We start from the raw sequence: 19,397 nt of genomic DNA on the forward strand, positions 1-19,397 counted from the left end.
AAAATATACCTGATGCGAGTCTAGCATTGACTCCGAACTTCGAATTTATCCCATGGTCAGCCGGAGCTTAGGAAGTTGGGCTTAGAGGGCGATTACCGGTTCCGGTAAGCGTCTAATAGATAATATTATATATTTTACCCCAAATAAACAAGACCCCTTAGCTCAGTGGTACAGTTATTTACCGGTCAATGAAACAGCAAAATTGGATATTTACTGTAGGTTCCAATTGGTTGGGAATTTTGACTAGGTTTGAATGTAAGAATGTGTAATACTATGCAACAATAAGATACAGTAAAAAAAAGATGCTCAAAGGTGCGGGTACAAGTCCGCTTTCACAGCATTATTGTGGCATGGGTATTCTGGGCCATTTTGAGTCATTGAAACAGTCCGGCCCATGTACCCAAACCTCATTAGTCAGCAACTTGGAATCGCTCGAGTGCTATAAGAAAGCGAGATCTCCTTTCCAGTCTCCCTCTGATATACAGCCTCGAAATCTTTGCAGATTTTTCTTGCATCTTTCTGAGGAGCACCGGGTAGTTTGGCAAGCTCATTCTTGTGTGCAATGACTGCCTTTTCCATTAGCTGGTCATGGCATTTGCGAGTAATCTGGCACTTTTTCAAGTTTGATTTAGCATGTCCAGGCATAGTAAAAAATTGAGCAAGAGGAGAAATAAAATTTGGAGGCAACGGGGCAATAATAGGCGCATTGGACTGTCAGACTGTCCATCAAAGGCAATAGCTTGGCAGAACCACACTTTTATTTATGCCCTAGACTCCTCAGATAATGGGCGCCTGGTCTCAAACTTGTCATACAGGTTCTTCAGAAGGTCATTAACATTATTGAGGCCTTTGTGGGTGATTACATTCAGATGGAGGACACACATTTCTGGGTCAGATTTTGAGTTCATGAGAAAATAGATATTTTTAGAACAGAAGCCTCAATTTCTCGGAATATTATCCATGTCACATATGAAGAATTACTGTAGAACATGAAGATACAATACACATCAGCAATGTAATACAAGTTAATGATGAAGGATGAAGGGAGGGAGAGCAAGAGGCTAAGTGTTTCATTGAACCATGGTGTTGCGATGACCGGTAAATAACTGTAGAGCGTGTGATTCCAGTGATTTGTGCGTGAGCTGAACATACAATCTTAAGCTTCCACAAGGTCAAGCGTTCAACTCGCTTAGGGGTCATTTTTTACGCATATTCCTCCCTCAGGAATGCTCAGTCTCATTATCCTATTTTTAGTGTCCAAATACTGGCGGAAATAAGCATCCTGAATTGTGGAAGAGGGGATGGAGGAGCAACGACCTTGATTATATCATCTCGATCATCGGAGAAACCCGAGCGGCGCTTGAATCCCCACCTAAACGCGTTGATTGTGACACGCGCTTCACGTGATCTTACTGCATCTTATCACCAACCGTCATGTCCTTCCCTTCTGTGTCGACTTGGAAATGGTCGACAGGTCATCGCGTTCAATATTCATCTCCTTCATCGTCGCCACCGTGCTCGTCGTCCCCACCAACATCCCCGTATTCCGCTTATTCTCAATATCAAACTCGTATACAGTCAAGTCCCAGTCCTGGGTATTGCATCGACATTCACGATCCGGGCAATGGCGCGTCGAATTGGTTCCGGAGGGAATTGCATCCTCTCAAATTTCCTCATCCTAAAGTTCCGTGCAAACTACCAAGTTTTCATTCCATGTTTGGAGATTTACCGCCACCCATGTCTGATGTGGAAGAGTACTCTGACGTCGTCGACACCCACTTCTTTCACAACGACGCAGTCAGCGACGTACCACCAAGTCATGCCTCTGTTTTCTATACGGATAGCGAGGAGGAGGACCATGATCCGGAAGACGAAGTTTCCGTCGAGACGTCGTCCAGGGCTACGTTCTTCCGGGTATCTGAGGAGCGGGGCCAATGGAAGAACGATCCTATACCTTTTCAGCCGCAGCCTTCGCATCACCAGCGCAACTCAATGCCTACCTCATCTCGCCCCGTCCCACCAAGTCCTGACCGACGACTCGCCTCTGAACCAGCAGAATTATCCATGAACCCCAACCACTCCGGCTGCGAGGATTTGGATTTCACCTCTGAATTCTCCCCAGAGTCCGATGACAGACAGGCTTCATACGACGCTGATGTTGATTCAGAGCTAATAACATCAGAATCAGAGATGCCAGACGACGATAACCGACCCTACTCACCACTCCCCCCTTCGTCACCACCTCTGTCACCAATGTCTTTTTCTGTATCGCCAATGATCGGCCCTATGTCACCGTCAAGCGTTCCAGCTCTACCTCCACTGTCGCCTGTTATCATACCTCCGCTTCCCTCGGATGACGCCGACGTCGAGAGTATTCACCTTCCGGTAGCCATAGACCCTTCTTCGTCGCCCCTTGTACGTGTCTTGGCCCATGGAGCTTGTTATCGTTCACGAGCTCACCCTTACAGGTTCAGACCAAATATGAAATTTCTCCCTTCATGATACCAGAAATGTCGATCACATGTGGCGCCGAGTTGAATACTATCACCGCCGTCATATCAGCACCCTCATCTCCGAGTCCCGACAGTGGCTTATTCGACAAGGACCAACAGCTAGACCCTTCACCACCAGCCTTATCTGTTGCAACCGATGCCGATGTGAATACTAATACTCAAGATTCTGCCGTGCCCAAGGAGGATTTGTCGGACGATGTTGCCAGAGAGCAGGTTGTCATAATTAGTGACGTTCCGATGAAGCAGGAGGTTCCAGAGATAGATCAGATGGTCGAGGTCACGCTGAAGGAGAAGAATGGAGTTGACGATATCGCGGCAGTAACGATGGGGCACGAGAAGCGCAAAAAGGGTCAAGATGATGGTCCGAAGAAGAAAAAGGCTCGGTTGGGTAGCCATTCGACGTCTTCAGGTGCTGTCGGAGACGATGAAAATACTAGGTCCGCCTCAAAATCCGAATCGAAGATCAAGACCAAAGCAAGGAAGCCGCGAAAGCAACCCCAGCCTCCTCGACGTCGACGTCGACAGCCGTCGTATACATCCTCGGACGAAGAGGACGAAGAGCCGGTAAAACGGCAGCCACCACCCCCACCTCCCTTGAACCTCTCGGTCGAGGACGCCGAACTATGCGGTATGATCATCGAAAGCATGGCCACATCCCGGGCTTCTTCGCACCGAGCCTCTTCCATCTATAAAGCTGTCGTACAGAACCGCCCTGCACTCAAATCGCAACGAGAAGATCCGGAGTGGATCGCCGCTATCGGGAGGATACTGGAAGAGGCACATCGTGTGAATGGGATGTTTGGTAAGGTGGAAAGCAGTGGCATGGTGAGCGCATCTGTGAGGCTGTGTTGCCGGGCGCTAATCTCATCTCGTCTGATATAGGATGATTCAAATCGTCCCCTGGAAGCACAGTGGTTCTATGTGCCGGAGCGGGATGAAGACCAGGAACGCGCGTCATTAATGAGGGCAATGATGCCTCGGCCGGCAAAAAGGTCTGAAACGAAGAAGTATAAACAGTATTACTACCGCCCTCTGGACAAGATTTCGCGTTGGGATTCTGAAGACGCTCTCTAGACATTCTTGCTTCTTTTAATTGCACTTTTTGACGCTACTATCATTATTCTAGTCTTCGTTCTGCGTTCCAGCTTGTAGCACTATAATTTTTTCCTCTATTTTCGGTTTTTTGTTCCTCCTTGCAACTGCATTTTTTTTAGTGTATTGAGAGAGCATGACGATCGCAGTTCTTTGACGGCAATAATGATTATCGTAATTGCATATACAAAATACACATCTAAATGTGAAAAGTCGTGGAGCAGGTGAGTGAGAAAGAAATAGAGCCTGTCTAACGTCTTTGGGTTTTCCCACCCTTACGTTTACCAGCAAATAGATGTTTTGGCTGAGAGGAAAGGTTAGACGTCTGCGTATTATCGCAACCTGTAGATTGCTCACCATTTTGACTTTGATTGCACGATCGCTCTCTCCAGCTTTGGCAAGCTGGTTTCGCGGCCGCTGCCCAAGATTCCGTAGCTTGACAGCCTTGGATGCTTGCTAGACATACATGAGCAAGCAGTACCGTAAAGCTTAGCAGATAGGCTTACCCCTTCATCCCGTAAACCAGCGAGTTGTCGATTCGTCTTCGGTGCCCGTCTGTCTATCGCCATCACTGCACCAGAATTGCCCTTAACGCGCTTGGCAGGTGCCTTCTCCTCGCCATCGACGTCCATCCCGTCATCGTCCTCGCCGTCATTCTCCATGTCATCATCATCGACATCCATCTGAGCCTCCTCGGCCCTCTTCCGCTTCGCTCCCGCCACCTTGGCCAGCACCGTTGCACGCTCTTGTATCCGACTCGGATCCAAGCCTGCTTTGGTCATCCCCTCCGTCAAATCTGACAATGACCGCAGCGTCGCTGTCCGCGGCATACGAGCCTGGTTCTTTTTGCTCTTCTTGATGCTCTGTGAGTGAATCTTGTGTGAGAGGGCAACTTGAGCTTCTTGGGCTTCGCGTTCGTCGTCAGAGTCGTACTGTTACAAGCCCCTTAGGTGTGAGAGAAGAAGAGGAAGCGAGAGGTGCTTACCATCTCCTCTTCGCTGTCATAGAACCCTTCTGTTTGCAGGCGCTCTTCTTCACGCTCAAGTGCGTCGAGCTTCTCCAGAATGTCGGGGTCAATGAAGTCGGCAATGTTCTTGCCATCCATGATCTCGGGTATGATGTCCATCTTCCATTCAGGGTCAGCAAGGAGGTAATCCTCTGTTGACGCAATCAGTCAATGCTGGAAAAAGGGAAGGGAAACACGTACGTTTGAGGTTGATGTTGTAAACACCAGGTCCACCCTCTTCCAACTCAATATCCTTCTGCAGTTTTCGCCTGTTAGGATCGTCCTTATCGAATTTCTTCTTGCTCTTAGCTGCCTCCGGTATACAAGGTGCACGAACCACGTCGTCACGCGCTTTAGGCTGCGCAACGTGTATACGATTAATGATGGAATTAATTTTGCTGCCCTGAACTTTGGTCTCAACGCGGTGAGCGAGGAGAGCCTCGCAGGCCTTATTTTTAAGCTCCATCACGCCCTCCTCAGAGTAGCATGATACCTGGACACATTGCACACCTTCAGAGTCAATGATCTCCTGGACGAGGGCCTGAGAGTCGGGGTGGATGTCTTCAAGACGCATGACATCGATTTTGTTGATGACGAGGAGAGTCGGCTTGCCGTTGAAGAGGGGTTTAATGGAATGGAAGAGTTTGCACTAGAACAATGTCAGATAATTTGCGGTCATGATTCTTGACTAAGGCTCACTTGGGCTTCGACTGAATAACCGCACTGCTCACTCAGATCCATGAAATAGAGGACAGCACTCTTCAGATGAGCCAATGCTGTGATACTCTGCATCTCAATCGTGTTCATCTCTTCCAAAGGGTGGTCCAAGACACCGGGAGTATCGATGACCTGCCATCGAAGGTATTTATAATCGAGATGCCCCACAAATAGGGATTTTGTGGTGAATGCGTAGAGCTGAACATCAACGTCGGCCCGAGTGACTTTGTTGATGAATGAAGATTTTCCGACGTTAGGGTAGCCGCATATAAGAAGGGTTCGGGTATTGGGATCGATGGCAGGAAGACGGGATATATGTTGGCGCACTTGTTCTAGGTATGCGAGGGGGTCCTTCTGACGACGCATGATCGTAGCCATCCTACAGCAAGCCTCAGTGCTCCGCGAAGTAGAAGAAAGAGCTGAGTTGCTCACCGACCGAGAGCAGCCCTTTTTAGCTGCTTGCAGCGATACAAACTGTCACCGTACTTGATCAGTCTCACAAAGTCCTTCGCTACATTGTCAATAAGATTTTGAGCAGTGCGCAGTTGACCGAGGGCGAGTTTGTAATGATTTTTGTCGTAAAGAACGTTCATAAGAGAAGAAAGGAAAGGGTGTAGATCCTGTCTTGAATGTGAACTTTACTTCGGCATTGATGAAAAAAAGTAAACGCACGTCCAACATGGGGAAGTCGTTCAGTATCGCACCCAGCTTTTCGTCAAATGTATCTTGCGTAAATTTGACCTTTCTCATATAGAAATTCCGTATGCGGCTAATTTTGAAGTTTTTGTGAATGACCTATACAGCAAATAAGTCCTTTCTTGATGATAATTAGACGAATTGAGCTGACCGTTGGTGTCTTTCGCTGTGTCTTGGACAGCACGATGTCCAGGAAATCAGCCGCCGTTGGTACGGGCGCAATAGCCTTGAGCCCACTGGTCGACATGGTGGCGAGATGAAGGGTGGGAGACGGTCTAAGGTGGAGAACAGTGTTTACAGAGACTGGAAAGAATTTTTGGAAAATTTCCCACGACCTTTTCCACGTGTCGAGCTGGATCTTATCTCACATCTTCTCAACCAGCCCCTTCTACGTCTCAAAAACAAGTAAATACGAGTGGGATTTGCTTAATCCTATGCATATATGCGGCCGTCGTAGCTGTTCTGAGACTTCAGGATCCTTACTTCTGTCACGGTGGAGGGTGTACCAATACTCGGGTCTCTCTGGCAGCACTCCATCAGCAAAACCCAGAATTAGTCTTTCCGGGCTTGGTCTTTTTCTAGCCCTCTTTCTGCCTCTTTTTCTTGGGTGATCGAGTCTTGGTCTTGGCAAACCGGTTCTTCTGCGGCTTTCTGATCTTATCGATTGGGGCGGTCTTCGAATGACTTTGCAGTTGGTATGTATACGGATTGAAGTTAGATATTGCAATATTGAAGCCCATGCACATCCGTCACGGTGATGTTGCAGCGTTGCAGCAGTGCAGCCACTTGCAGATGGTGCACGGAATGGCAGGGAATGGCGGAAGAGCAACAAAAAATCTTCTAAGTTCTTTCAAACTCCGCCCGGGCATGTCCGGAACATGTCAACGTTATGTTGGACTTTAACTCGGAGTCCGAATTGATTATTCCCTCCCTCCTCTCTCCCTCACTTTACTGCAACTCAATACCGACGATGGGGCCATTGGGCATGTACTGGTGGTACGAGGGCAAAGGTACGGGTGTCGAGTCTCATTGAACTGACTATATCTGATTCTCGCATTTCCTTCCGGGCTGCTGTCATTGCCAACAGGTGAGAAAAGAAGCGGTACGACCCAACACCTCATCATCACTCGCTGCTGAACTGACCAGAGCTGTAGATGGATGTGTGCAGACCAAGGAGAGGGCTGTTGTGAAGACTAGGATGGTGGCCATCCAGGAAGGGATGTGCCTGAGGGTGCGTGCTTCTTCCACTCCCCCATATAATTATTCACCATTGTATTTTGTGTCGGTTAGACTGCTTAGCTGTTGTTCTCCCTTCTGCAGTGTGTTTTCTTTTGACAATCTGATGCAATACTGATATATTCCTAGCACTGTCATGCCATCGAAATCACGTTCTTATCCTTCCTATAGGCGCCCATTCTTGCAACATCTCTCTCGTTATGTCACGGCTTCATTTCTATCTCCGAGGCAGAAAGGGTCGTAGTGTTAGCGTTATGTGCTATAGTTCATTGTCATAGATAGAAATCAATATACTAGAATTTCTATATCCTCCAAAGCCATCGGAACATGAAAGAGAAAGAAACAAAAGACGGGAAGATGTTCTCTTCCTAAGACAGCGATAGATCTTGCCAAGACAAAATCCTTCTTGACGAGAATATGTACCTTACTTGGTAAAGACCCTTGATCTTCTTGTCTTTGCCGTCTTTTTGGTCTTGTGCAAGACCGAAAAGACGCAAAAGACAACTTCTGGGTTTTGCTGATGTCGTCACTTCGGTTCATGTGTGGTCTGCCAGTATTGGACTTCTTCGAGGTCGAGTGACATGGGAATGCTGATGCCTAATCTCCAAAATTTACCACACGAGTCCGAAACCTAGTCGATAACGGTGTCGCCTCACCGAATGGTTGATTTTATTTCGATCCGTACGCAGGTGTGTCCGTCCATTTCAACATATATAAGTCCGATTTTCAAACGAACTCTTATTCAGTACTCTCGCCAATTGTGATATTCGGCATAAGACACACGGGTTGGCTTTTTCTTACTGTGCACGGATGGGTAAGAAATGTAATGATACAAAGCGCAGTAGCATGTCATGGTTACTACGTTATTCCAGTCGGGCCACACGGGCGTATATTCCGTTCGTCATCTTCTCATACTGCAGCTTCAGTATCAAGATGTCGTAACTCTTCGACCTTATTGGCTCACTCCAATATCACGCAAACACCATTGGATGATCAAAGCACCTTCTCGGAACCGCTGCTCCTTCATCATCGTGTACGAATGACGGTTTCCGGGCATTTGTTTCCGGTGTCAGACAAGAATCTTTTCAGCTCCTTCTTTCTTTCGAATCCAGTCTTACACGCTTCCGACGAGTATGGTGAGACACAAGAGAAGCGTTATATGCAACTCGATATAACATCATGAAAGACTCCAATCTCTAATTGCCTCATCCTATCGGATATGTTTGCCTATCTCCCTGTTGATGTAGCCCAGCTTGTTACTCTCTTTGTGGATAGTGTTTTATATGGATCAGCTTTCTTTCTTTCCATGAGAGCGTTCACTAAACAGTCCGATAGTAATGATCTTCTCTTACTCAAACTATGTCGCTATTGCTAATTAGTTTGTACGCAGGTTTACATCTAATGACGTTCATCTCATGTTTCCGCGGATTATTGTGGTCCAGTGACGGAGTCCTGAAAGCCAAGAGCGACATCAATTATAAGCTGGTAGTCGCTTCGCTCTGGATGCTGGGTTTGCAACCGTCAATATAGTCTGCAACCTCCAATTCGTTCTCTATACTTTCATATACTCCGGGATCAATCCTGTCGTTGCGTTCTTCGATATGTCCAATCCAGCGAATTTTTGCTCCTGGTCACGGTTGTGGCACAGACATTTATGGGGGACTGCATCCTTGTATGCATCGCTTCATTTCTTTCCCTGGATAGTTGACCATAGTGATTCCTCGCAGCTCTATAGATGTTGAGTCATATACGATAGACGGTGGATGGTTGTCATTTGCCCTATCGTTATGTATATTGTCGAGACAGGTAGGTCTTCCAATCAGACTCGGTTACTTTCATCATTAATCATACACTCCATCTATAGGATGTGGTATTGCTGCAGTGTATATCGAAACCACAATCAGCCGTGGCTCCGTCGTCATTAACCCGAAGATATTCCCCCTCCTCGCAACGTTCCAAGCCCTGACTCTGGCTACTAACATCATTGCCACATGTGTGTCTACCTTCTGCGTCTGCTGTACTACTGATACAACTGAGTTATAGCTCTGATCCTTATCCGCATCTGGACGATTCGTAGAGCATTGTTAGAGCTCATTCCTTCAGTCAAGAATCACTTGTTATCAAACGCGATCTACGTATTGGTTGAATCCGCGTTTATGTATACCGCTTCTGTCATCGTGATGCTTATCGTATATGTGCTAAGTAACGCTACTTATATCGTCTCCCCAGCCGTGAGTCTCTCTCTCCATTCTTCAAGCTGTTCGAGTCGAGCTAACATGGAAACAGGTTGTTCAAATCATTGTGAGTCCCACCGCAGTCTTCTCAAACCCGTGTGGTGTTGATCTGTGGGTGACAGGGAATTGCTTTCAATCTGATTATCATACGTCTTGTGAATGGCACCGCGGCGAAGTCAATCCAAGAAACGCTATTGTCTTTCAGGGCTTCGCCGCCCGACACGGTGCAGACGGAAGAACTAGAGCAGGGGGCGTCATGGAAGAGAGATGATTTTGTATCTTCGACAACACAGTGCAATTCTGAAGATAATTGCCAGGACGTTTGAGTATGGACCTTAGGCACTTTCTATTTAATATCCTCTCGTTATGATGACTGATTTCCCAAACGCATCAAGGTCACTATGCCTACCGATGATGCGAGAGATCAGCGCTCAGAATCGTTCTTGTTCCAAAATTGGATGAGAGGTAGGACATACCGCGTCTCCTGATCAGGTACTGAATACACTTGAGCGCACAGGCGCCACAATCGGTCATTCCTCGTGGGTCCAACACCATACATTCGCCGTCAATAGTGTGTTATTCATCTCGAGTAACCGAGGAGGCATCACTGCCACCTGTGGTGTTCGTGTCCTGACGTATCCCGGCTTGTTCGACGGTGAAATATTCCTCGTGGACTCACGTACAAGGGCACTCCAGTTGTTGAGTTCCAAGCCCTCGGGAGCGCCTCGCACGCTGTCACCCCGACTTCTTGCTCGTCGTTGCGACGATCTGCTTCTTGGACATTGCGACTCCCAGTTCATTTCCGTTCTTTAGTCAGTACTTACTTTTCCTCGCTTCCTCGGACTTTAGAGTAGTATATATACCTCGTATTTTGTACCCGCCACCTCAGCTTGTTGCTCTATACCGACAGAGAAAGGCTGAGGTGAGTTATTCCGTATTCCTTGTATTTATCGCCTTACTTACATCTCGTAGCGTAGCGCGTATTCTTACAGGTTATGGGCCCCGCGCACTCTGTCAATTTGCTGCTAGTTTCCCCACTTGTGTCGTCTCATCTCCCATTTTTCCGTCATGGCTTCGTCTGTTACCACGTCTCTCACCGACTCCCTCCCTGGGTCCGTGCCCAAGCTTGATGCTTCCGGACTAAACTGGGCTGTGTTCTCGATCCGCTTTCGCGACGCTGTTGAGCCCAAGGGTTTCTGGGGACACTTCGACGGCACCACACCTCGGCCGACTGCGTCATCACCCCCTACTCAGGCTGAGCATACTGCTATCGAGGCTTGGGATAAGGACGAACGCTCAGCGCGGTCTCTTCTGACGCAGAAGATTCCCGACTCGACGTTGATGCGTGTCCACTCCAAGACCACGGTGCGGGAACGCTGGGAAGCTATTGTTGATGAGTACACGAACAAGGGAACGTATGCGCAGACGGACCTTCGTAACCAGTTCATGGATATGAAGTGCGAGGAACGTGGTGATGTGAGAGTGTTCTTGGACAGCCTAAGGACAAAACGCGAAGAGTTAGTGACGTATGGCGTGCTCATCAGTGCAGATGACTACCGGTCAACCATTATCTCTTCCCTCCCTGGCTACCTCTCGAATTTCGCTGCAAACCAGCTCGCCACAGCTAAGCTGTACAGCTCTACACACACCCTTGACCCCGACATCCTCATCGATGCCATCGTTGAGGAGTTCGACAGGAAACGACGTGAACGTGCCCGCCGCTCGAAGGCAAAGGGTACGAAGTCAGAAGATCAGGATGTTGCTATGGCTGCATCAGGATCTGAGTCGAAGGGGAAGGGGAAGGAACGTACGAAGAAGCCCCGCGGTGCTTGTTGGGGCTGTGGAGAGACAGGTCACTTCAGGAATAAGTGCCCGAAGCAGAAGAAGACCGAATCTGCGAACGCTGCCGAATCTGACAGCGATGTTGCGTTCTGGGCCGAGGACACATCCGAGTCTGAGGATAGTGTGCCTGACCTTGAGGTGGTCAGCGACTCAGAAGATGAGTCTGCATTCGGCGACTCAGAGGACCGTGACGATGATGGGGTCGAAGGAGAGGGTGATTGGTTTTCAGATGTCGACGAGGACTCTGATAGTCCCTGGGGCTGTGGCTGGGATACCGAGGAGTTATCTGGGGCCAGTGGCAGCGATGTTGATTCGTTGGCTGGTGTTGACTCAGACTCGGTTAGTGCAAGGTCCATGGAGAGTGATGACTTCCTGGAGGTTCTTGAGGCTGCAGTGTCTGAAGAGGCAAACAGTATCAGCAACAGCAAAGCTGACACCGAAAAGGGTCATAGCGAACTTTACGACTCTGGATGCACCAAACATATCACCCCGTATCGCGAAGAATTGTCCAACTTCATTGAAATCCCCCCCGAAAACATTCCGTGCTGCAAATAAGGGAAATTTCAGTGCAAACGGAATGGGTGATATGACCGTTGATGTACCGAATGGTGTATCCGATGCCTCGCAGCTGAGACTTACAGAGGTTCTGTACTCCCCAGAGGTGGGCTATACTCTCGTGTCGGTCGGGAAGCTAGATGATCATGGATTTTCTGTCACGTTCGCTGGTGGAAAGTGCACAATCTGTGGTCCCGACGGCGAGTTGGTTGGAGAAGTCCCTAAAGTTGGAAAGGGCCTCTATCGTGTCGATCATGAGCCTGAGAGCGCAAACGCGGTGGAAGAAAAAATCACTCTAATGCAGTTCCACCGTCGTATGGGTCACATATCCCCAGACCTCGCTCGAAAACTTGTTGACAAAGGATTTGTCACAGGTGTACGGCTTGATGAGACCTCGTTTGACGAGCCAACCTTCTGCGAAGCCTGCATATATGGCAAGGCGACGAGAAAGCCCATCTCGAAGGTGCGGGAAGGAGAGAGAGCAACGAAAATTGGGGAGGAGGTTCACTCAGATCTTTGGGGACCTGCTCCGGTTGCTACTCTTGGCGGGCGCCGTTATTATATAACGTTTACGGATGACTGCACCCGATTTACCCGACTGCACCTTCTCAAGAGCAAGGACGAAGCTTATCAGGCCTATAAAGAGTTTGAGGCTTGGCTCGAGACTCAGCTAGGCGCTCGCATAAAGACTCTGCACTCGGATCGTGGCGGAGAGTACCTGGGAAAGGAGTTCATTCTCCACCTGAAAGAGTCAGGTACAAACCAGAAGCTCACCGTGCATGACACTCCGCAGCAAAATGGTGTTGCGGAGCGACGAAATCGTACCATTGTGGAACGAATTCGTGCCTTGTTGCATGCGAGTGGTCTCCCGAAGTACCTTTGGGGAGAAGCAGCACGTCACGTTGTATGGCTACTCAATCGCACGCCTACAAAAGCTCTTGATGGGAAGACTCCATACGAAGCTGCCTATGGTCGCAAGCCATCCCTTAAGGGGTTACGCGAGTGGGGTGAAAAAGTCTGGGTCCGTGTTGAAGGTGGGGATAAGCTTGGTGGTCGCGTAAAGGAAGGCCGCTGGATGGGTTTCGACGAGCAGAGCAAAGGGTTCCGCATTTACTGGCCTGACAAAAGACGCGTCAGTATTGAACGAAACGTGTATTATGACAACACCGCTTCGCCGACTTCTCGTCTCGAGGGGGAGAGTTTAGACTGCACCGAGACGAAATCCGACTCACCAGGAACTTTCTCGGCACCCACACCTCCAGCAGTCTCCTCGGAAACACCGTCTGTACCTGCTGAAAGCTCATCAGCAAATTCTGAACCCATTCCCGAACCCGAAGCACCCACTAAACGCGTCCGAAAGCCTAGTCAACGTGTCCAGGATATCCTTGATGGCAAAGGCATGAACTCAGCGAAGCCCGCCGATCCCATTGTAGCCTCAGGTGTCCAGCTCCCCACTGTCCCCGATAAAACCACTCTTGAGGGGGAGGGTACAGCCGAATGGATGATGGCTGCTGACTTCATTGACGAGTATGCGATGGCGGCTGAGATGTCAGAGGCTGAAGCTTTGGAGCCGAAGTCTCTCTCGGAGGCGAAGGACCGTCCGGATTGGCCTCTATGGGAAAGGGCGATCCAGGAAGAGCTTCAGACATTGAAGGATGCGGGGACGTGGGAGCTTGTCGAGCCTCCCAAGGATGCCAACATCGTCGGATCCAAGTGGGTCTTCCGTGCAAAAAAAGACGCTGCCGGAAATGTCGTACGCTACAAGGCTCGCCTAGTCGCTCAGGGATTCTCGCAAGTACCAGGCGTCGACTACTTCGACACCTTTGCTCCAGTAGCCAAGCTCGCTTCAATCCGCGCCGTCCTCGCAATGTCAGCCACCCATGATCTAGAGCTTCATCAGATTGACGTCAAGGGCGCATATCTCAATGGTGAACTCACCGAAGAGGAAAACATCTTCATGAAGCAACCTCCGGGCTTCCACGCACCAGGATCGAAGTCTCTTGTGTGCCATCTGTTGAAGACGTTGTATGGCTTGAAGCAGTCGGGTCGACGTTGGTACCAGAAGCTCGTCGAGATCCTTGTTCAAAAGATGGGGCTAAAATGCTGTGACGTTGATCAGGCAGTCTTTTTCCGACGTGATGGAGAAAAGTTAATCATTATATTGGTTCACGTTGACGACTGTACAATTGCAGCTTCGTCGCTTGCCCTAGTTCGCGAGTTCAAGCGCAAAATGTCCTCCTACGTTGAGATCAGTGATCTTGGCGAGCTGCACTGGCTGTTAGGCGTCGAAATCAAGAGGAACCGTGAGGAACGCACCATCCACCTCTCCCAGCGATCGTACATCATCTCCATCCTCCAGAGATACAACTTCGACGAGTTAAGGCCTCTGTCAACCCCCATGGACCCGAATGTTCGCCTCTCCACCTCCCAGTCGCCCTCAACAACGGCAGAAATCGCCCAGATGCACCACATCCCCTACCACGAGGCAGTTGGCTCCCTGATGTGGGTATCCCAAGGTACTCGCCCTGACATCGCGTTTGCTACACAGAGCGTCTCCCGATTCACGAAAAATCCGGGCCAGCAGCATTGGGCAGCTGTGAAACACATTTATCGGTACCTAAGTGGTACGCGCGATCTGTGGTTGACGTTTGGAAGGATGAGGGATGGGAACAACAGCGTTCAGGGCTACGCTGATGCTGATGGTAGCATGGCCGAGGACAGGCACGCCATCTCGGGATATGCCTTTTTGCTTGGCGGTGGCGCTATCTCGTGGTCATCAAAGAAACAAGAAATCGTTTCACTTTCTACCACCGAGAGTGAATACGTGGCAGCGACCCACGCGTCAAAGGAAGCTCTTTGGCTTCGTTCACTCATCTCACAGCTCTTTACGCCTGTCACCAAGCCTACGACCCTGTTCTCAGACAACCAATCGGCTATTGCACTTAGCAAGGACCACCAGTACCATGCGAGGACCAAGCACATCGACGTTCGATTCCACTTCATTCGCTGGATCGTCGAAAACGGCTCTATTCGCCTTGTCTATTGTCCTACGGACGAAATGGTTGCTGACACCCTCACCAAGGCTTTACCGTCCGCCAAAGTCAAGCACTTCGCGTCAGAGCTCGGCCTCTCAATGGCTTGAGGGGGAGTGTTGAGTTCCAAGCCCTCGGGAGCGCCTCGCACGCTGTCCACCCCGACTTCTTGCTCGTCGTTGCGACGATCTGCTTCTTGGACATTGCGACTCCCAGTTCATTTCCGTTCTTTAGTCAGTACTTACTTTTCCTCGCTTCCTCGGACTTTAGAGTAGTATATATACCTCGTATTTTGTACCCGCCACCTCAGCTTGTTGCTCTATACCGACAGAGAAAGGCTGAGGTGAGTTATTCCGTATTCCTTGTATTTATCGCCTTACTTACATCTCGTAGCGTAGCGCGTATTCTTACAGGTAATATCATAAGCTTGTTGCTCTATACCGACAGAGAAAGGCTGAGCGTAGCGCGTATTCTTACACCAGTATCGTTTACCCAGCTAGACTATGGCTCAACTGTGGCTTTCCAGAGAAGAGACATAACCGATAAGAAAAAAGAAAACCAGGAGAATCGGAAGGCCAAAAATATCGCAATACCCACAGCCAGTCCGCTATACAGATATATGCTCCTTGGCCTGTCCTTTCGTTTCGCTTCGGCACTGAGTTTTGGGTTCCTGATGAACCAGGTGCTGTCGTTATGGGTTGGTTCCTCATTAGTCGGCCGCGATAGTTTAAAGAAAGCACCTCTTCCGAGAGTCTGGACTCCCATTCGTACAACCTGGATATTATCTTCGAAGGACTAGCATGTTAGAATCGTGGGGCTGTTCCCAAACGAAGTGAGTGGCAAAATGAATTTACATCTGTGGCAAACGCGACATGGGGACTAACTACAAAATATACCAGCTTATATACTACGAAATCCCCTCGGAAATAAGCAACACGCAAGTAACTCGCTACGAGAACCCAGATGGCGACTGACTGTCGTGCCATGAAAAGCTCGAATATCTCACATAGTAGTGTGGAGAATGCAGTGTAAATCGACTGTCCACCTCTTAGGCACTCATCCCGCGGCAATAGAAAAAATGATGCTGGCGGATCAGGCACCAGTTTGGAACACAGCACCTCCTTCCGATGACTACGGGTAGCCAAGGAGGTATATGTAGCTCAAGATAAGGATGGACTTTCGATCCTCTTGTTCAATCGGACGATGCTTTCCCAGTTTCCAGTTGATGAGGCCCAACTCGTCAGTCTCTTTGTGGAGAGCGTTTTCTACGGGTGAGTTTCGTAGATTATGTACAAGTGATGGCGTTGGCTAAATGGTCCTAAAGTAATCACAGCTGTCTTGGATTGCATTCAATTTGCCTATTAACCTTTCCGTCTAGGCTTTTATCTGATAACTTTGTTTTCGTGTTTCCACGGGCTTCTAACCACCAGCGATGGGAGCCTAAAGCCCTGGCGCACCATCAATTACAAGATGGTAGCTGCGTCGCTATGGATGCTTGTCTTTTCAACTTTACACGTCGCTTGCCACCTCCGATTCGTTCTTGATGCTTTCATCTATTCCGATGGAGAACCCATTGATACATTCCAAGATATGCCACATCCAGTTAATGTTATGCTATTGGCCGCCTTCGTGGCGCAGACCTTCATGGGAGATTGTATTCTTGTATGTCCTGCGCTTCATTCCGACATTGGCCAGCGGGCCTCACTTATTATACGTTGACAATAGCTCTACCGATGCTGGGTTATATACGGTAGACGGTGGATGGTTGTCATTTGCCCAATAATCATGTGCATTGCTGAGATCGGTAGGTCCTCTACTAGAAACCCGATACCTATGATGAATCGTGATCTTTAGGTTGTGGTATTGCTGGGGCGTGTATTGAAACCTCGCTAGGCCGTCATTCTGCTATCACAAATCCGTCAATTTTCGCACTCTTCATAACACACCAGTCTCTGACACTAGCTACCAATGTCATTACAACAAGTGAGTTGGTACCTCTGTTGCACCTAATTCATCTTTCAATTGACTCCCTCTCCCTACTAGGTCTGATTGTGCACCGCATCTGGACGGTCCACAGCGCTGTCAGACAGTTCGCCTCTTCGATCAAGAATCATCCATTGAGAAATGCGCTTGTTGTTGTGATCGAATCAGCATCCGTATATACCGCCTCCAATGTCGTGTTGCTTATAGTCTATGCTATCAGGAGTAATGCTGGCTATATCGTTTCTGATACTGTATGTCTTCCTCTTCCTCTTCCATTAGTCCTGCGTTTATCTAACATATCAATTAGATAATTCAAATCATCGTAAGATATGCTTTGCGTTCCCAGGTTCATAGCGATACTCAAGTGAATTGACAGGGGATTACTTTCAATCTGATCATCATACGATTCGCAAGAGGGACGGCCGTAAAATCTATGGAAGAGACGATCACATCTCTGAAAGTATCTCCCTGTAGGGTGGGATACTGAAGACTGCTACGAAGTCTAAGTAATCGATTTCTATTCTCAAAGGATCTTTCTATGTTTTAGTCTAATGTCACATAATCGGTGTCGGGAATAGAAGACAGCATCGGGACAATTACCGACTCCCGCACATATAGAGCCCAGAAGAACACCCCAGGTCAATCATTATCAAAAAAATAGATTAGATGATATAAATATGATATAAATGTACCAGACTTCACAACATGTTACTGACTTGAAAGGCCCGCAACTTATCTTCAGATAGAGTCAGTCGGCGCGGGCCATTCCATAGATATTTAGGGATGTATGTTCAACGGTATGTAATACACGGGCGTAGGATAGCGTCAAAAAGCATCTTAAGAGGCTCAGGACCGTGGCTTGTTTTATGCTATTGCTTCAGACCATGGGGAGTCCGCATGTTAAAGTCGGCGAACACTAGCATGCTTCGCCCTTTGAACTAGGTTTTGTCCGTGGGCACAAGCGATCTCAGAAGCAATGCCGAGTGTCAGAATGAGTTGCTGGTGCTCAAAGAGGGGGACAATGTAAGTTGCGTCAAAAGAATGTGTATTCAGAATCACAGCAGACGCTATTAGTATCATTAGTCCAAGGTGGTCGCATATACAGGGTCACGAATACCTTAACATTGCGATGAGGTTTGTACTGCGATGCTTGTAGTTGGACAGACGTACCCTCTTCTTCCAATAGCTTTCGCACGATAGCCTCCAGCACTCCTTCCTTGAACTGAGGGATTTCCGCCGCATCCACGCCTAAATAGCCACGACGGAATGTCTTCTGTTGTGTGACGGCCCTGGATTGGTCATACTGTACCTCTCCAATTATTGAGAACCTTGCACCCATACGGCTGACTCGTAGTTCAATGGCGCAAGAGATTTCGTTGCTGGCCTGTTTTCGAGCCTTGAAGTTCATTCGAAGGCTGTTTGCGGGCTGATAAGGAAGTCTCCTTGCCGATGATATCGAGGTACACGCTTTGGCTGGGGATTGTACGTCGTTCAGCATGAGACCAAGTCAAGCAAGACAGAATGAGATATCCAACGAGAAGGAAATTGGAAGAAAAGGTACTCGGTCCTAATGTCAACAAACTTGTGGCGTGGGACTATCGTGTCGGGAGACCCGGGCCGCGCTTTCGAAGGTCCCTGCGGCCTGCATTGTCTCTTTTCTTCTCTCAGTGGACGCCTACGGAATACCTACATTCTTGGATTCAGAAAAATCGTCCTTCCCATTTCAACATAACGAGAGTAAATCTTCCAGTGCCAGCGCTCGTAAATGGACACCATGCATGGAAACACCTTGATCATCTATGATATTTTCTGTCCTGGAAAAGGCTCGTCAACCATGGCTCTACTTTTTGCTCGGCGATTGTGTAACCAGATGCCTGTCAAGGTATGTTTCATTCGAATCTGAGTCGACATGAGGCTGAAGGGAGGGAAATAGACACCTTACAACAAATTTGGTCCTATCCTTTGAAGAATTGAAGGTGAACCTTGATGATGAGGTCCTCCGACAAGAAGCCGCCGCAAGACGAGAACCGGAAGCTCGAATACTGCACGCCGCGTGTCAAAGCGGAGTCTCAGTCTGACGTTTGGCTTCAGGGAAACAAGTACGTGGGATCAACAGAATCAAATCTCCCTTTCAAGACTTTCTAATTGCATGAATAAACAGAATGTTCGCGTCGTCTTCTAATATGCTGTCTATGCCCTTGTGAAGTGTGGAAAATTTGATTCGAGGTGTGCCATTCCGTGTGTGCCAATGCAGGAAATTTTCAGAAATACTCTGACACGCGATATAGCTCATCCCGCCTGAACTTATTGAGGAGATCGTTGATTAACTCTGGGATAACAAAGCCGCGCTCGTCGTCCGTTCTTTCGCCTGCCAACTGTTCTGCCTCCGCACCCGTGTACACCTTTTTCACAGCATCGAGCTGAACCGCAGATCTACCTTTGAACCGTCCTTGCAAAATATCCTCCCGTACATCAAGAAAATTACGATACG

General features: G+C 48.6%; 3 protein-coding genes across 3 annotated transcripts; 1 reads left to right on the forward strand and 2 right to left on the reverse strand.

Annotated features, from left to right (window-relative positions):
- Window positions 1–359: 359 nt before the first annotated feature.
- EV420DRAFT_1601491 (uncharacterized protein) lies at window positions 360–648 on the reverse strand (the record flags this gene model as incomplete). The annotated part of the gene is made up of 1 exon (XM_060475011.1): window positions 360–648. The coding sequence occupies one exon, from the start codon at window positions 643–645 to the stop codon at window positions 415–417; it is 231 nt and encodes a 76-aa protein (XP_060321486.1). The 3' UTR covers window positions 360–414.
- A 6,277-nt stretch (window positions 649–6,925) lies between these two features.
- Window positions 6,926–7,342, reverse strand: EV420DRAFT_1601514 (uncharacterized protein). Its single transcript, XM_060475012.1, has 3 exons — window positions 7,315–7,342; window positions 7,179–7,255; window positions 6,926–7,126 (listed from the first exon to the last, which is right to left on the reverse strand). Exons 2-3 carry the CDS (start codon window positions 7,231–7,233, stop codon window positions 6,945–6,947), a joined length of 237 nt encoding a protein of 78 aa, XP_060321487.1. The 5' UTR covers window positions 7,234–7,255; window positions 7,315–7,342; the 3' UTR covers window positions 6,926–6,944.
- Window positions 7,343–10,562: 3,220 nt separating this feature from the next.
- Window positions 10,563–11,891, forward strand: EV420DRAFT_1489364 (uncharacterized protein; the record flags this gene model as incomplete). The annotated part of the gene is made up of 2 exons (XM_060470691.1): window positions 10,563–11,236; window positions 11,414–11,891. The coding sequence occupies 2 exons, from the start codon at window positions 10,563–10,565 to the stop codon at window positions 11,889–11,891; spliced, it is 1,152 nt and encodes a 383-aa protein (XP_060321488.1).
- Between the last annotated feature and the right edge of the window lie 7,506 nt (window positions 11,892–19,397).

This window comes from Desarmillaria tabescens (genome assembly GCF_030435595.1).
Source record: "Desarmillaria tabescens strain CCBAS 213 chromosome Unknown EV420scaffold_245, whole genome shotgun sequence".
NCBI lineage: Eukaryota > Fungi > Basidiomycota > Agaricomycetes > Agaricales > Physalacriaceae > Desarmillaria > Desarmillaria tabescens.

Excerpts from the sequence above, each read along its gene's own strand:
- EV420DRAFT_1601514 (XM_060475012.1), bottom strand. The coding sequence starts at position 7,233 with ATGGCCACCATCCTAGTCTTCACAACAGCCCTCTCCTTGGTCTGCACA. Across the intron at positions 7,127-7,178 it reads CTTGGTCTGCACACATCCAT|CGCTTCTTTTCTCACCTGTT; the intron begins CTACAGCTCTGG and ends GTTGGGTCGTAC.